This window comes from Hyaena hyaena, unplaced genomic scaffold, assembly GCF_003009895.1.
Source record: "Hyaena hyaena isolate Hyena2069 unplaced genomic scaffold, ASM300989v1 scaffold_686, whole genome shotgun sequence".
Taxonomy (NCBI): Eukaryota; Metazoa; Chordata; class Mammalia; order Carnivora; family Hyaenidae; genus Hyaena; species Hyaena hyaena.
Window position 1 is genome coordinate 760,236 of NW_024081319.1, and position 16,091 is coordinate 776,326.

A 16,091-nucleotide genomic window follows, 5' to 3' on the forward strand; every position below is an offset into this window, starting at 1 on the left:
AAAGAAAGAAAGAAAGAAAGAAAGAAAGAGAGGGAGGGAGGGAGGGAGGGAGGAAGGAAGGAAGGAAAGAAAGAAAGAAAGAAAGAAAGAAAGAAAGAAAGAAAGAAAGAAAGAAAGAAAGAAAGAAGAAACAGATCCCTTCGCTCTTCTCTACTTTTTAACTCTATTTAACACTGAGGACTCTCCATGTGTCATTGTAGAAAAAAACCTACCTTGACTTCCCTTTGAGTCTGAGCAGGATGTGGTGCTCAGTGGATGCGGTGGAAGACCAGGATTAGATTTTGGGCACCTCTAATCCAAACCTTCCACACTGCTTACCCTTACACTTTAGAAAAAGAAGCATTACAAAGTAAGCTCAACTCTAACCTTTCCTAGAGTTTTGGTAAGGGAGAAGAGAAAAAGAAAATAATTCCTGCTGTTTATTACAGTATTACATCTACTTTGTTTTCAAGATATTGATGCTGCTTGTAGAAAAAGCACAATCTTGAAGAAGCAGCTCGTATGAATGAAAAGAACAGGACCCATGAGTGAAGAAGGCTGGGTGCAAGTTCAGTCTGTCCCATTAACATGCTTTGTGACCTTGAAAAAGAACCCTGACCACCAAAAGATCTTAGTTTGCTCTTCTATAAGATGACACTGGAGGTCTAAATAAATTCTGTGGCTGCTTCTACAACCAAAATCAATGATGTTTATGCATCCGTGGATTTCTCAGTGGAGGCATATCCTGATAGAAGTCAAGTTTGTTCTAGAGGCCACAAGTGATTCACACATGTAAATCACGGTTCCAGACAGCACACTGAGACAGAATAGGACTTTATTCACTGGAAGGCACACCACTTGCTTCTTCAGACTTGAATTTTAAGGCGGCTGTTTTTTTAGAAATCCATGTGCAGGGTTTCAAAGTGACTCAAGCAATCATTTCACATCCTAATAGGATAAAGTTTATGCATAATTCTGTGTGACCCTTCAACGACTGACGTTCATGCCATGTTATTGTTAGCGTTGCATGTTAAGCTAGCAAATTTTCAATGAACTCTCACTGGCTTTACCGCAGACACAGATGTTAGGCGGACTCCTTTGTTCATAAGGTTCTCATTATTAACTCAACCCGGGTTGAATATTTGACTGAAGGAAAGGACCATATCATTATTTTCAGATTTCATTCTATGACTTAACTGGGCTACATCTGCCAGCTTTAGAAACGCCAAGTACTTCTCGGCGCCAGCCTTGGCGTCTTGTTCCATGACTACTACCCCCAATGCTTCAGTTTGAGGAAGTCTCCTCACCATCAAAACAGTTCAATAAAAACTTAAATTATGATTAAGAGTTACTCATCAATTGACAGGGCATACCAGGCTTGTGCTATTTATGAATTATTCCACAAAATATTTTAAGGCTAACAAATAGAATCCACATTCATAAAGGGGTAAGCTAGAAAGCCAGTTAAATGTTTTCATGATTTATAAAGTCTGTGTTCTACTTGAAACCATATATTCCTTTACAAGGTAAACTGGCATGCCACTGGATAATTCAGTCTGCATTAAATCTATTTTAAGGCTCTGGACAGCTTAGGGGTCATTCTGAATATAAATTTAATTCCTTTATTCACCTTGGGCAACACCTCACAGTGTAAATGTGATAGGAAGATATGGCATAGGAATGTCTGTTCATTATAGGGGAGGATTCAAATATTTAAAATATTGGCACTAAAGCCAGTTAAAAAATATTAAAATCACCCCAACTCCAAACACAGAAAATATTTTATAAGCCTGGGTAGAGATATAAATTAAAACAACAACATAAAAGAAATAATAAAAGGTCATGATATTACTGCTTCCATGTGTCTGGATCACTAACAATAATATAAGTGGGCGAGAATCATTTGAAACTGTCTTTGATGGTTATTAGAAAAAATAATAACTATGCACAGAAAATCCCAGGGGGTTACGTACAGTCATCCCAAATAATTCAAAGAAGAGGGACAGCTTTCCACTCTAAAAAGTTATATATAATAAATTTGCTTTAGCAATTCTCTCAGCATCTCATCATATCTCAGAGGACTAAGAGAACATGCCCCCTCGCCCATCCAACGCTTTATAGACATCTGTGACAAATGATCATTCAGCCTCTTGAATACTTTTCAGTTTTAATTACTATACATGGCAATCCAGTCTACTGTCTGACATCTCTAATCATAAAAAACATTCTGAAAACAACAACAATCAAAACAAGCATCCATGGGACTCCGACACTGGTTGAAGCCAATCTTCTAGAAAATTTATGCTACCTCATCAAACACTTGAGATTCAAGTCGCAATAGATTTCTCTCTCCGGTACACTATCTCCAGCTATTTTCAATGGTTGAGATCTACCTCACTCTTAGTCCTGTTTATCAGTCATCTTTGAGAATGGCATCCAGAAGTAAATACGTCAGATACAGTCTAGTTACAGGGTACAGTGGGACCAATATTTATGATGAATCAAAAATTAAATTTTATTAATGCAAACTGAAATGTCACATGAGAATTAGGCCTTTAGCAAGATACAGACACAACACAAAAGCCAAGTTATGAGCAGCCCTTCCAGAAACAATCATGGAAGAAAGATCGGTAGCACATATACTAATCCCCATACAACTCTAAATACTCGAAATAACCTTACCACCAAACATCACATCCTTCTGACCAAAATCAGGTATTAAAAAGCTGAATTTTATTTTTATACTTACCATGTTGTATATCTTTCATATCTAAATGAAGGCTAGACATTAATATTCCAACTGCTTGTGACCTTTTGTTGCTTAATAACTTGACCACCTGCTCAAAGAAAGGAAAAGGGGAAAATGTAATTTGAACTCCCAATGATATGCTTTATTACATGTTATTTTAATCCTAAATGAAGAGCACATAACATAAAGTCATTACTTAAAATATTCAAAACTGATTTGACCTTTTGTGTTTTATGACTTACACCTTCAAATCTATCATCTTGGCCCTTAAGCCTCAATAGCATGCTCTTTACTAGCCTTTTAAGAACCTGATCTGCCAACAAGTAAAATTTCTAATACTCTAGGATATGAGCTTCATCTCTGTAAAGTAACAATTACACATTTGATAATCTGCAGCCTGAGAGTTTAAAAATGTTCCTTCTGTACTGCCAGGCCTTGAAACGCCGGTCAACAAGTGAAGGATAAAGTCTATGTACAGAAAATCCATTAGATCCAATTTGAGCCCAAAATAGAAAATGTGCTTGATTCTCGTCCTTTACAAAACTCACTGCTCTCTGGCAGTCCCTCATGTTCTGCATTTGGCCCACATTTTGTGGGGAACCTTCCAACTAATTAATAGAAGAATACGAGCAACAAATCCAAAGGGCTATGTCTGCTCAATCTCTAATCTCGCTTTCTAGGGAGTCCTAAGGAGTCCATCAATCTGCACACCTCACAAGAAGTTTTCCTAAAATAAAGGTGGGCATGTTGTTATTGGACATACATATTTAAACTATGTTTTCCAGACACTAATATGCCACTGATAAACCCTGCTTATAAAACCATTATCCCAGGTCCCAATCTTGTGGAGGGGAGCAATTACTACTTATTCTCATGGTTTTGTTATAAATCTGCTTATAAAAACACTAGAGGAAAAGGGAAAAAAAGGTTATGCTCAGATTACCAGAAGTGACAGCTGCCCTAACGGCTATCACATTTGCTGACCTTGTCTTTCTTTTTGGTTTAAGTTGGGCCGATCAGTAAACTAATAAAATAATTATGCCCAGCTGTCACACAGAGTCACAAAGTAAAACAATATTCTTAATAGCAATAATAGCATTCTTGGTTTCCCAGCAAGGATGGGGATAAAGAATAAAACAAAACACTTTCAGAAGGACCAACCACAAAAACCTCATTCCTGCAAGCTTCCTATAGAAAGGAATAATACCCCGTAAGAGACCGTGCTTCCTGAAAAGAATATATATGTATGTGTGTGTCTATAAACACACATATTTTTTATTCTTTATTTAAATTTGTATTTATTTTTGAGAGCGAGAGAGAGAGTATGAGAGTGGGAGAGGGGCAGCAAAAGAGGGAGACCCAGAATCTGAAGCAGGCTCCAGGCTCTGAGCTGTTAGCCCAGAGCCCAACAAGGGGCTCAAACTCACGAACTGTGAGATCATGACCTGAGCCAAGGTCAGGCGCTCAACCGACTGAGCCACCCAGGCATCCCTAATAATTTTGATTCTTAATTTCTTCTTTAAACATTTTATTAAATTTCAGCTAAAATATTAGCTTAGAACTTGAGTATGAATCCATTCATACCCCAAGAATTTCCATCAATAGTGTTATCTTCTTCAGAAGTAAACAGAAACTTAGTATCAGAGAAACAAAAGGCATGTATTCTGTTCTCAAAAACACTTTCTAACTTCAGGTAAACGCAATGTGGGTCCCATCTATGATACTCTGACAAAATTAAATGCATTTGAATCCATATGTCAGTTGACCTCATGGCAGGGCAGACAGGCTGATTACACCCTCATAGGAACCACTCCATGGTCCCTGCCAGCCCTTCTCAGACCTTTTCAAGGTGAATTATTCTCATTTCACCTTAAACAGTGGCATACTTCACAGTTCTGTTCTTAGCACTTTGTTCTGTTCACTTTATACCTATGATTTCTCTTCTATGGACGTACCTGCCCACACTTAAAAATTCATTCTTGTAACTGTATCTCCAGTTTTACAGTATCCCACTTTCCTAACAGATATCTGCACATAAATTTCCACTAAATGTGTTTAAAACCAAACTCACCATTCATTCCACCCCAAAACCTATCTACCTTCTTCTTTTTTATTCCATATGTTGAGATTAAAGGCACTACCATTTTCCATCCAACTACTAAAGTTAGAAAAATCTAGAAATCAATCTAGACTCGTAACTCTACTTCATCTGTATACTCTGGTCTCTTAACAAGTCTTGTCAATCATAACTCCTTCATATCTTTGGAACCCACCCTTCCTCTTCAGCTCTATTGTCAGCATTTATTTCTATGTTATATCTTACATAAATCAATGCAAATATTTTGAAGTAGCCTCCCAAATGTAGTACAGTCATTCTCAAAGTGTGCTTCCTGGACCAGCAGGCATGCCCATCACCTGGGAACTTATTAAAAACGCCCACACTTGGGCCCTATCACAAACCTACTAACCAGAGAACGTGGGGATCAGATTTTCATCAATACGCACTTCAGAAAATCTTTTAAGTAGTTCTAGAATCACTGATGACCCTCGCTGCTTCCTGTCCTTTCTTCAAACTGATTTCCAAGTACCAGCTCTAAGAATTCTGATATTTGCATGTCACTCCCTTGCTTTTTAAACGAGTGGCTCATGTTTACATGTTAGTCTTTTTTTACTAAATTTTTTAATGTTTATTTACTCTTGAGAGACAGAGAGACACAGAGCATGAGCGAAGGAGTTGTATAGAGAGAGGGAGACACCAAATCTGACGGAGGCTCCAGGCTCTGAGCTGTCAGCCCAGGGCCCAACAAAAAGGCTCGAACTCACAGACTGCAAGATCATGACCTGAGCCAAAGTCAGAGGCTTAACTGACTGAGCCACCCAGGTGCTCCTACAGTTTAGTTTTTTAAAAAGTCATACAGATGTCCAGTGCATGAGCAAAGAAAATCTTTCTATTAATTTGTGTCATCTTTCATTTCTTTCACTAAATTTTTATAGTTTTCAGAGTAAAGACTGGAAGAATTAATATTGTTAAAATGTCCATACCTAAAGGAATCTACAGATTCAATGCAATCTCTATCAAAATACCAATAGAATTTTTCACAGAACTAGAATAATCCTAAAATTAGTATGGAACTACAAAAGACCCTGAGTAGCCAAAGCAATCTTGAAAAAGAGGAACAAAACTGGTAGTATTACAATCCCAGATTTCAAGACATACAACAAAACTATAATAGCCAAAACAGTGTAGTACTGATACTAAAACAGACACAAAGATCAGTGGAACAAAACAGAAAACCCAGAAATAAACCCACAATTATATAGTCAATTAATCTACAACAAAGGAGGCAAGAATAGACAATGGGGAAAGATAGTCTCTTCAATAAATGGTGCCAGGAAAACTGGACAGCTACGTGCAAAAGAATGAAGCTGGACAACTTTCTTACACCATACACAAACTAAATTCAAAGTAGATCAAAGACCTACATGTGAAACCTGAAACCGTAAAACTCCTAGAGAAACAACATAGGCAGTAATCTCTTTGACATGGGCCTTAGCAACATTTTTCTAGAAATGTCTCCTCTGGTAAACAAAAATAAACTATTGGAACTGCACCAAAATAAAAAGCTTTTGCATATAAAGGAAATCATCAATAAAATGAAAAGACAATGTACTGAATTGTAGAAGAAATTGCCAAATGTTATATCCAATAAGGGGCTAATATCCAAAATATATAAAAAACTTATATAACTCAACATCAGTCATCATCATCATCATCATCATCATCATCCAATTAAGAAATGAGGCAGAGGGGCCGGAGTGGCTCAGTTGGTTAAGCGCCCGACTCTGGCTCAGTTCACGATCTCACAGTTCATGAGTTTGAGCCCCGTGTTCGGCTCTGTGCTGACAGTGTGGAGCCTGGAGCCCACTTCAGATTCTGTTTCTCCCTCTCTCTACCCCTTCCCCACTCATGCTCTGTCTCTCTTTGTCTCTGAAAAATGAATAAACGTTAAAAACAAATTTTAAGAAAAAAAAGAAATGGGCAGAAAACCTGAATAGATATTTTTCCAGAGAGGACATCCAGATAGTCAAGGGATACTCGAAAAGATGCTCAACATCACTAATCATCAAAGAGATGCAAATCAAAACCACAATGAGATATCACCTCATACCTGTCAGAATGACTAGTATCAAAAGGCCAAGAAATAACAAGTGCTGATGAGGATATGAGGAAAAAAGAACCCATATACACTGTTGGTGGAAATGTAAATTGATACAGCCAAATGTGGAAAACAATACAAGGCTTAGTCAAAAAATTAAAGATAGAAATACCATACGATCTAGTAATTCCACTACTGGGTATTTACCCAAAGGAAATTAAAACACCAATTTGAAGAGACGTATGCACCCCAGTGTGTTTTACAGCATCACTTACAATAGCCAAGATAAGGAAGCAATCCAAGTGTCCCCCAATAGATGAACAGATAAAGAAGATGCGGTGGCTACATTCAATGGAATATTACTTAGCCATTAAAAAGAATGGGCTCTTGCCATTTTTGACAACATGGATGGAACTACAGGGGATTAAGCTAAGTGAAATAAGTTAGAGAAAGACAAAAACCATATAATCTCACTTACATATGGAATCTAAAAAAGAAAACAAGTAGAAATAGACTCATAAACAGGGAACAAACTATTGATTCTCAGAGAAAAAGAAGGTGGGAGGTTGGGCTAAATGCATGAAGAGAAGTGGGAAATACAGGCTTCCTGTTGTGGCATGAATAAACCATGAAAATAAAGGTATAGAATAAAGAATATAGTCAGTGATACTATAAGAGTGACGTACAGAGACAGATGGCAGTTCTGCTTGTGGTGAGCATAGTATAACACAAAGATGTTGAATCACTATGGTGTACACCCGAAATTAATATAACACTATGTGTCAACTATCCTTCAATTAAAAAATAAAATAAATAGGGGCACCTGGGTGGCTTAGTCAGCTAAGCGTCCGACTTTCGCTTAGGTCGTGATCTCGCGGTTCATGGGTTCGAGCCCCGCGTCAGGCTCTGTGCTGACTGCCAGCTCAGAGCCTGGAGCCTATTTCAGAGTCTGTATCTCCCTCTCTCTCTGAGCCTACCCTGCTCACGCTGTCACTCTCTCTCTCTCTCTCTCTCTCTCTCCTAGAAATAAATAAAAATATTTTAAAAAAATAAAATAAAATATCATATAGACTGTGCGCTTGCTTTCTGCTATAATTCAAATGAACTTATTACAAACTGTATTTTACACTTAAATGTCTAATATTACAGGTAGGAATAATAATTATCTATCATATTCTAGAAGGCATACACACAGGAGAAAACATGTCTAAAAGGATGGCCTCTACAGTCCCCTAGGATGACTCAAGCTTTTTGTTACAAACCATAGTTGTTATGTATCCTTTAAAAAAAAAAAAAAAAATCAACCTGGATAACAAGAACCTGAAGCTGTCAAACTAGAACGTTCTTAGAATCCAGTGACCACAGGTGCACTGGAGAGGACAGTGAACTCTTAGAAGATGGTCTCAGAAATCTAAGCTGAAAGATGGAAGATGACGAATTAATAGGTTTAGACCTACAAAATTAGAACATATAACCAGAAAATAACTATTTTGAATCTATCTAAATTCACATCAGATTCAGTTAATATTCTTCGTGGTGTTTTTTTGTTTTTGTTTTTTTGGGAAAGAGAGTGCACATGAGCAGAGGAGAGGGGTGGAGGGAGAGAGACAGAAACTTCAGCAGACTCTACACTAGGCATGGAACCCAAAACAAGGCTCAACCCCAAAACCCTGGGATCATGACCTGAGCCGAAACCCAGAGACGGACACTCAACGGGCTGAAGCACCCAGGTGCCCCATAGCTAATATTCTTTAACAAGTTTTTTATCTTAGATTACCCTGAAGAGGGACTATGAACATGGGCCTCTGGAAAACAATGCAGTAATTCTCAAACTTCAATACGTACATTAATTACCTAGGATATTTTTTAAAATGCAGATTCTGATTCCTAGTTCTAAGAAGGGCTTTCTGAAAAAGCTACTCCAACATCCTAAAGTCTCAGTTCCCTCATCTAAAAAATTAACCATCAACTTCATAAAGTTGTAGTGGAAATTCAGCATAATGGACTTGATGTTCTTAGGAATAAACCTAGCAAAGAGTGTGGTCATTATAATAGTTTAAAGTTAATACAAAAGTTTAAACACTTAGGAAATTATTTTATTTTATTTTTTTTAATTTTTTTTTAATGTTTTATTTATTTCTAGGAGAGAGAGAGAGACAGCGTGAGCAGGGGAGGGTCAGAGAGAGAGGGAGTCACAGACTGAAACAGGTTCCAGGCTCCGAGCCGGCAGGCAGCACAGAGCCCGACGCGGGGCTCGAACCCACGAACCGCGAGATCATGACCTAAGTGAAAGTCGGACGCTTAACCGACTAAGCCACCCAGGCGCCCCTATTTTATTATTTTTTAAAGTTTATTTATTTTGAGAGATAGAGACAGAGTGAGCAGGGGAGGGGCAGAGACAGCAGAGACAGGGAGATAGAGAATCCCAAGCAGGCTCCACACTACTTGCAAAGAGCCTGACGTGGGGCTTGAATCCATTACACTGTGAGATCATAACCTGAGCCCAAACCAAGCATCGGATGTTCAACTGACTGGGTCTCCCAGGCACCCACTTAGGAAAGTGTTTTAAGTGGTTTCTCAGGGAACCTGGGGGGCTCAGTCAGTTCAGTGTGCCACTCTTGGTTTCAGCTCAGGTCACGATCTTGTTGAGTTGAAGCCCTAGATTGGGCTCCGTGCTGATAATGCAGAGCTTGCTTGGATTCTCTCTCTCCATCCCTCCCCTGTTCACTCTCTGTCTCTCTCTCAAAATAAATAAATTTAATAGGTAGATGATAGATAGATAGATAGATAGATAGATAGATAGATAGATAGATTCTTTAAAATAAAATATTTGGGGACACCTGGGTGTCTCAGTCAGTTAAGTGTCCGACTTCGGCTCAGGTCATGACCTCACGTTCCTGGGGTTCAAGCCTCATGTTGGGCTCTGTGCTGACAGCTCAGAGCCTGAAGCCTGTTTCAGATTCTATGTCTCCTTCTCTCTGCCCCACCCTAACCATGCTATGTCTCTCTCTGTCTCAAAAATAAATTCAATAAATAAAATATTTGTCAACTTTTTGTTACTCAGTTTAAGGCTACAGGAGAATTAAAAATCTCTCCTTCCTCTCATGCAATTTCCTAGGAAATCTAGACCTTTTTCCAGTGGCTCCAAATGACTTCTCCATTAAATCTTTTCCTTGGCATTCTAAATGATCAATGACATGTCTGCTCTGACCAGGTGCAATAGTAGGTCTTGGGAAGTCAACAAAGCCCCAAACCTTCAGAATCCTAGTACAGTTAATATAATTAAGCTGCATAACTAGAAATGTGTTTTAAATTATTATTAATTAACTTTTGGCTGGAATGATGACTGTATCTGCAGATATCCTTGGTCTATTTCCACTGTCTATACTTCTTTTTATTTCTTCATTAAATTATAAACTAAGCCAGTACTGGAAACTTATAGCAGAAGTATGATGGTAGCTGCAGCAAAGACAACAAGGATGTGCTCACAAACATTTCTGTAGGTTGTTAAACATTAATGTTTCTTCGTTATCTTGAACCCCTATTACCTGGCTGACTCTACGGAAATTTCTAAAAATGGGAATGTCCCAGGATCCAATAACCAACTTGATAGGTATACCAAAAGCTTAAGGTTGAGCACAACTTGCAATGAGAAATTCTAAAAACTACTCATTTTCAGTAACTTGCCTTTTGTTTTCTTTCTCAACTTCAACTACCATTCTGTGAAAATGTGCAATAAAATGACAGAGGAAAGTCTTAGCCTCCACTTTACCTCTCCTTCCCACTGCCCCCCCCCCCCCCCCACCCTTCTATCCCGGCAAAGGGAGGCAGGGAGAGCACAGGTGAGTCTGATGAGACCAGATCATACATTGTTCAGGCTGTGCTCCATAAGGCCTACAGAGCGAGGGAGAGGAGCCAGCCAGCCCAGGGGAGGGGATGCCTTTCCCTAATTCTAACAAAGAACCTTGTGGGTTAGCTGCAACTCTGAGTCAGGATTCTAGCTCCATAACCAGCACATCCTTGGGAATCTTACTAAATCACTTTAATCTTCATGTCCTGATCAGGAAAACAGAGGATAACACTTCATAAAGAGGTGATAGGAGGATTATGGCAGATACAAAGCAGTGCTACCTACTCAGAATCTAGACCACAGGTTGCTGCCAAGTCCTGCGTGTTACCTGCCCAGTAAGAAAGAAATACATATAGAAATTGAGAGCAAGTGCTAGAAATTTTACAGCCCATATTATGCAGTGATGTTTTATTTATTGAATCTAGTTTTTTATGTCTTTCTTGGGGTTTTTCTAATTTCATTTCTGTAGTAATTCATATATATTGAACTTTACAAAAGTATCAGAACATAATGGACTGGGGATTTAAACACTGGTCCTCTACTAGGACAGCTTGCAGTAGGTGTGTCTGGGCAAAGCCCTGCCCCAGGACAAAGGACAGTAGTGAGGTGCTACAGACTGAATGTTTGTGTCCCCCAAAACCCATGTTGAAGCCTTTGGATGTGAAGCCTCAGGGTGGTGATTAGGACATAAGAAGGGAACCCTCATAAATGGGATTCGTGCCCTTATAAAAGAGGACTTTCATCCCTCATGCCATGTGAAATCACAGCAAAAAGATGGCCATCAGCAAGAGGGCTCAGGAAGAGGTATTCAACCCAGATACTGAATCTGTGAGTGCCTTGATCTTGGACTTCCCAGCCTCCAGAACTGTGAGAAATAAATCTCTGTTGTTCATTAGCCACCAAGTCTATGATATTCTGTTATAGCAGTCTGACTAGACTAAGGAATTGGGAAAGTAAGGCCAGAATGATCAAAAGACTCTGACCCAAAATCTACTCATAATTCCCCATACTTTCCCTTGCAACCTCAGGGTAAAGACAGAAGCCTAACTCTCAGTGAGACTGTGGGATCTCAGTGGTGCCCAGATGTAGACCATTTTACCTTGCTACCTCTGCCCACATCATCCTAGACACAAGTGAATAAACCCATGTTGCTGGTAAAGTAATAGCTGTTTTACTTTTAAGATATCCAAGGTGAGGGGCACCTGGGTAGCTCAGTCGGTTAAGTGTCTGACTCTTGATTTTGGCTCAGGTCATGATCCCATGGTTCATGGGATGGAGCCCCACATGCTGATAGCACAGAGCCTGCTTGGGATTCTCTCTCTCTTTCCCTCTCTTTCTTCATCCCTCCCCTGCTTGCTCTTCCTCTCTCACAATAAATAAATAAACTTAAAAAAAGACATCCAAGTCAAAAAGCAAAGCAATGGAATATTAATTCACTAAACAGTAGTACTGGCATTAGGGCCCAGTATAACTCTCACAGTTAAAAATTAAGGACAAATCCTTAATGAACTCCTTAATGGTAGACTTGCAATCAACACACTCATGTCAACATTAGAATAAGCAGAGAACAAAAAATTATTGATGAATTCTCTAGAACCATGCTGTCCAATAATGAATTATTGAACTAGTTAGTTGGGTACTTGAAATATGCAGAAAATATGTTTTTTTTTAAATGTTCATTTTGCCTATCTATTCTTTTTATTTTTAAGCAGGCTCCATGGCCAGTGTGGAGTCTAATGCGGGACTTAAACTCAGGACCCTAGATCAAGAACTGAGCCAAGATCAAGAGTCTGATGCTTAACTGACTGAGCCACCTTGGTGCCCCTCTCTATATGTTTTTTTAATGTGGCTACTAGAAAACTGAAAGTTGTATCCATGGCTTGCATTATATTTCTGCTGGGCAGCACTGATCAATAAGATCTAACAAATTCAGACAAACTGCTAAACCCATTTAGCTCGGACCTAGATTTGCTTTTTATCAAGTTCAAAAATAAAGGAAGCTAAAGATAGCATCTGTGTCAAAGGTTCTTGGCTGTTGAACAAGCCTCACTTCCAGGTCAGTTAAAACAAAAACAGAAACAAAAACAAATCACCACATGCCAGATTTGTTCCCTATTAGATAGTATAAGCAAAACAAGTCAAAAGTATACTTTGAGGGAATGACATGACCCAGATGCCAGAATATAAGGCCCCCAAGTGGGTTTAGGAAGATCCTTCTTTCCACCACACAAGACTCCAGAAAATTGAAACACCATGTATTCAAAATCCTTTCCTTTTAGACTGGATACAGACTTCCAGATAATCAAATGTGTATATTACTTGTTGATTATAAAAAAAAATCTAATCTAAATGAAGCTATTTACAGAAATTAAAGGTTTGTTTTTTGTTTTTTTTACTGTTTACAGAACTCGCCTGATCTGTTTTCAAGTATCAATTTCACCACTGAACTAGTAGTTAGTGAATAGTTCAGCACAATATCTTCCCTCACACACAGCCACACGAACAGTTTCATGAACATATTTCCACAGTTTTAACAGAAGCTTTCCTTTACAAAATGTGTTCTAAACAATGTCCTTCTGTGATCTACCAATTCCTTCTGTAGACTGGCCCATCTTATTTGAGGCTCTAAGTGGAGCCTAATGTTGGCTAGCTACAAATCTAAGCCAAAATTTCTGTTCTTTTCTAGAAATTTCTAGAAATTTCTGCTCTCTCCCCTCATACTCTAGGCTTGGTCCTGACATCTTTTATTTTTGTCTTCCTTAAATTTGTATCCTTTCTACAGTATCATGTCATCTGTTCCTCTTCCTGCCTCAGGAAACAATATTTTGCAGTGTGTTTAGATGATTACTTCTCCAATTATTTCCCCGGATTCTTTGTCTACTTCCTACCATCTAACCTGCATGCACTCACTGCAAGTCCTCTCTGCTATCTTCTTTTTTTTTTTTTTTTTGCTTGTTTTCTTGTTTTGTTTTGTTTTTATTGCTTTTCTCTCTACTCTAACGAGTACAACTATGGTCTTTGGAAGGGACTCACATATTTATAGTGCATGGATTGCTCACAGTTCTGACTACTAGTCTATGTCTTCAATTGTCTCCTCTTCACCTGCACTTGGAGGCCTTCCCTCCTTCAACTCAGCATGACCAAACTCTAAGCATATTTGTTCAACAAAACTAAGGACCTATGCAGCAGGTCCCCTGTTTAAGAATTTATGCCACAAAACCCTCTTGAGTATTTTGCAATAGAACTTTTGTGTTATAGTGGTTATATGGCTGGCCAGCTAACCCAGCATTTTTCACAGCCTACTTACAGATATAGCCATGTGACCAAGGTACAGACAATAGAATATAGAGAGCACTACGGCCCTGCCTTAAAAAGGAATTTCTTAGGGCGCTTGAGTAGCTCAGCTGGCTAAGCATCCAACTTCTGCTCAGGGCACGATCTCCTGGCTTGTGAGTTGGAGCCCACGTCAGGCTCTGTGCTGACAGCTCAGAGTCTGGAGCCTGCTTCGGATTCTGTGCCTCTTTCTCTCTCTGTCCCTCCCCCACTCATGCTCTGTCTCTCTCTTTCTCTCTCTTTCAAAAATAAATAAATATTTTTTAAAAAGGCACTTGTGGGGATGAGCACTGGGTGTTATATGGAAACCAATTTGACAATAAACTATTTGTAAAAATAAAAATAAAAATAAAAAATAAAACTAGAGAGTTCAGATTTTGAAGAAATTTTTAAAAATAAATAAATAAAAATAAAAAGGATCTCTTTGCGCTCTACTTCCTATTTTCTTCTTGAATTCTGCTTTAAAGGCAGAATTATGGAAATAAGCCCTCTTCAACCGTAACATACCCTAAGGGACAAAAAGCAACAAAGAGCTTGGAAATCAATCTCTGGACAACCTGGTGGAATCAAGCCACTCTACCTCCCTGAACACTTCCCTGCCTAGACATTTCCGTAAAAAGGGAAATGAATGCTCCATCTTTTATAGGTCACAGTAGATGCAGCCAAACCAGTATATATTTTTTATTTTTTATTTTTTTGCCAAACCAATATGTTAACTCAGGCATCCACTGAGTATAGGTACTCTACTAAACATCGGGGCGAATGAACAGAAGACCAAGAAGATGGAGAATTCATCATCCTCTGTTCAACTAGCTCTACTGCACAACCCTGTAGTCAGTGAGGGATGCCAGCAGCCTGACACCGGTATGGAGAACTCTGACCCACTTCCCCTCTGCATTTCCATGTCCAGTCACCCACCAAAATCCACTGATGTTTCCTTATCTTACCTTCCTCTCTTCAACCACCACCACCATGGTGCAAGTTCTCTTACCTCCTCACACAGTGTGGGAGCTTCCTGCCACCAGGTCCTCAGTCCTGCTTTTAGATCACCACCCCATAAAGGCTGCTTTCACCACACCAGTCCTCTTACCAGACATTTAATGGTCTCTTATTTTTCTGCTCTAGTTCTCATTGTCAAAAGGACACCCTCAGATGACTCTCTGGGCAGGATGTTCAAGGATCATTCCCCAAGGCCACCTTTCCAAACCTCCTCCCATCTCTCACACAAGCCTTACCAGGGCTGAATTAGGACCCTCTTCTTTAGGGCCACAAGACTAAATTCCACTACTATAATGGACACACCATAAAGTAGTTGTTGGGGTAATTCTCACTACAATGCAAGCACCTCTAGACAGAAACTGTCCAATCATGTACTTCAGTCCCCCCAACGATGATGGATATACTGTGGGCATTCATGCGGGGCAAAGCATGTCTGCTGAATAACGGAGCCTCGTCTAAAACACTTTGCTTGCCTCTGAAGCACCCCCACTCCCTATAACCTTGCAAAATAGTTTCCAGCGACACCTGGGTGGCCCAGTCACTTAAGCATCTGACTGGATTTTGGCTCAGGTCATGATCTAGTGGCTCATGAGTTCAAGCCTTGCATTGGGCTCTGTGCTGACATCATGGAGATTGCTGGAGATTCTCTCTCCCCCTCTCTCTGCCGCCTCTTGTGCTCATGCGCGTGCATGCACTCTCTCTCAAAATAAACAAACTTAAAAAAAAATAGTTTCTGTCCTTAGCTAGACATCAGAAGCTAGACCTAGGTAGCTTCTTAAAAAAAATAGTTTCTGCCCTTAGCTAGACATAAGAAGCTAGACCTAGGTAGCTTCTGAAATAAAGGTTCCTACTTTCCACTTTGAAATGTCATTTTTCTCTAGAATAAAGCCCTGGAATATACATTTTCTTGAAAACTCCACAGCTAATGGTGATGCAAATCTTGAGAAGTATTCAAATACTTGCTGATATAGTTGTGGCTCTACAATGAAACTCAAGTCAAGAACTGAAAGATAAAAATTTGTCT

At 39.2% G+C, this 16,091-nt stretch overlaps 1 protein-coding gene across 2 annotated transcripts in view; it reads right to left on the reverse strand.

Annotated features, from left to right (window-relative positions):
- Positions 1 to 16,091, reverse strand: part of FMN2 (formin 2) — a 367,841-nt gene that overhangs the window by 191,402 nt on the left and 160,348 nt on the right. For both annotated transcript variants that reach the window (XM_039217406.1, XM_039217407.1), the window contains one exon: positions 2,729 to 2,816. In XM_039217406.1, coding sequence (XP_039073337.1) covers positions 2,729 to 2,816 — 88 coding nt within the window. The remainder of the gene's footprint in view (positions 1 to 2,728; positions 2,817 to 16,091) is intronic.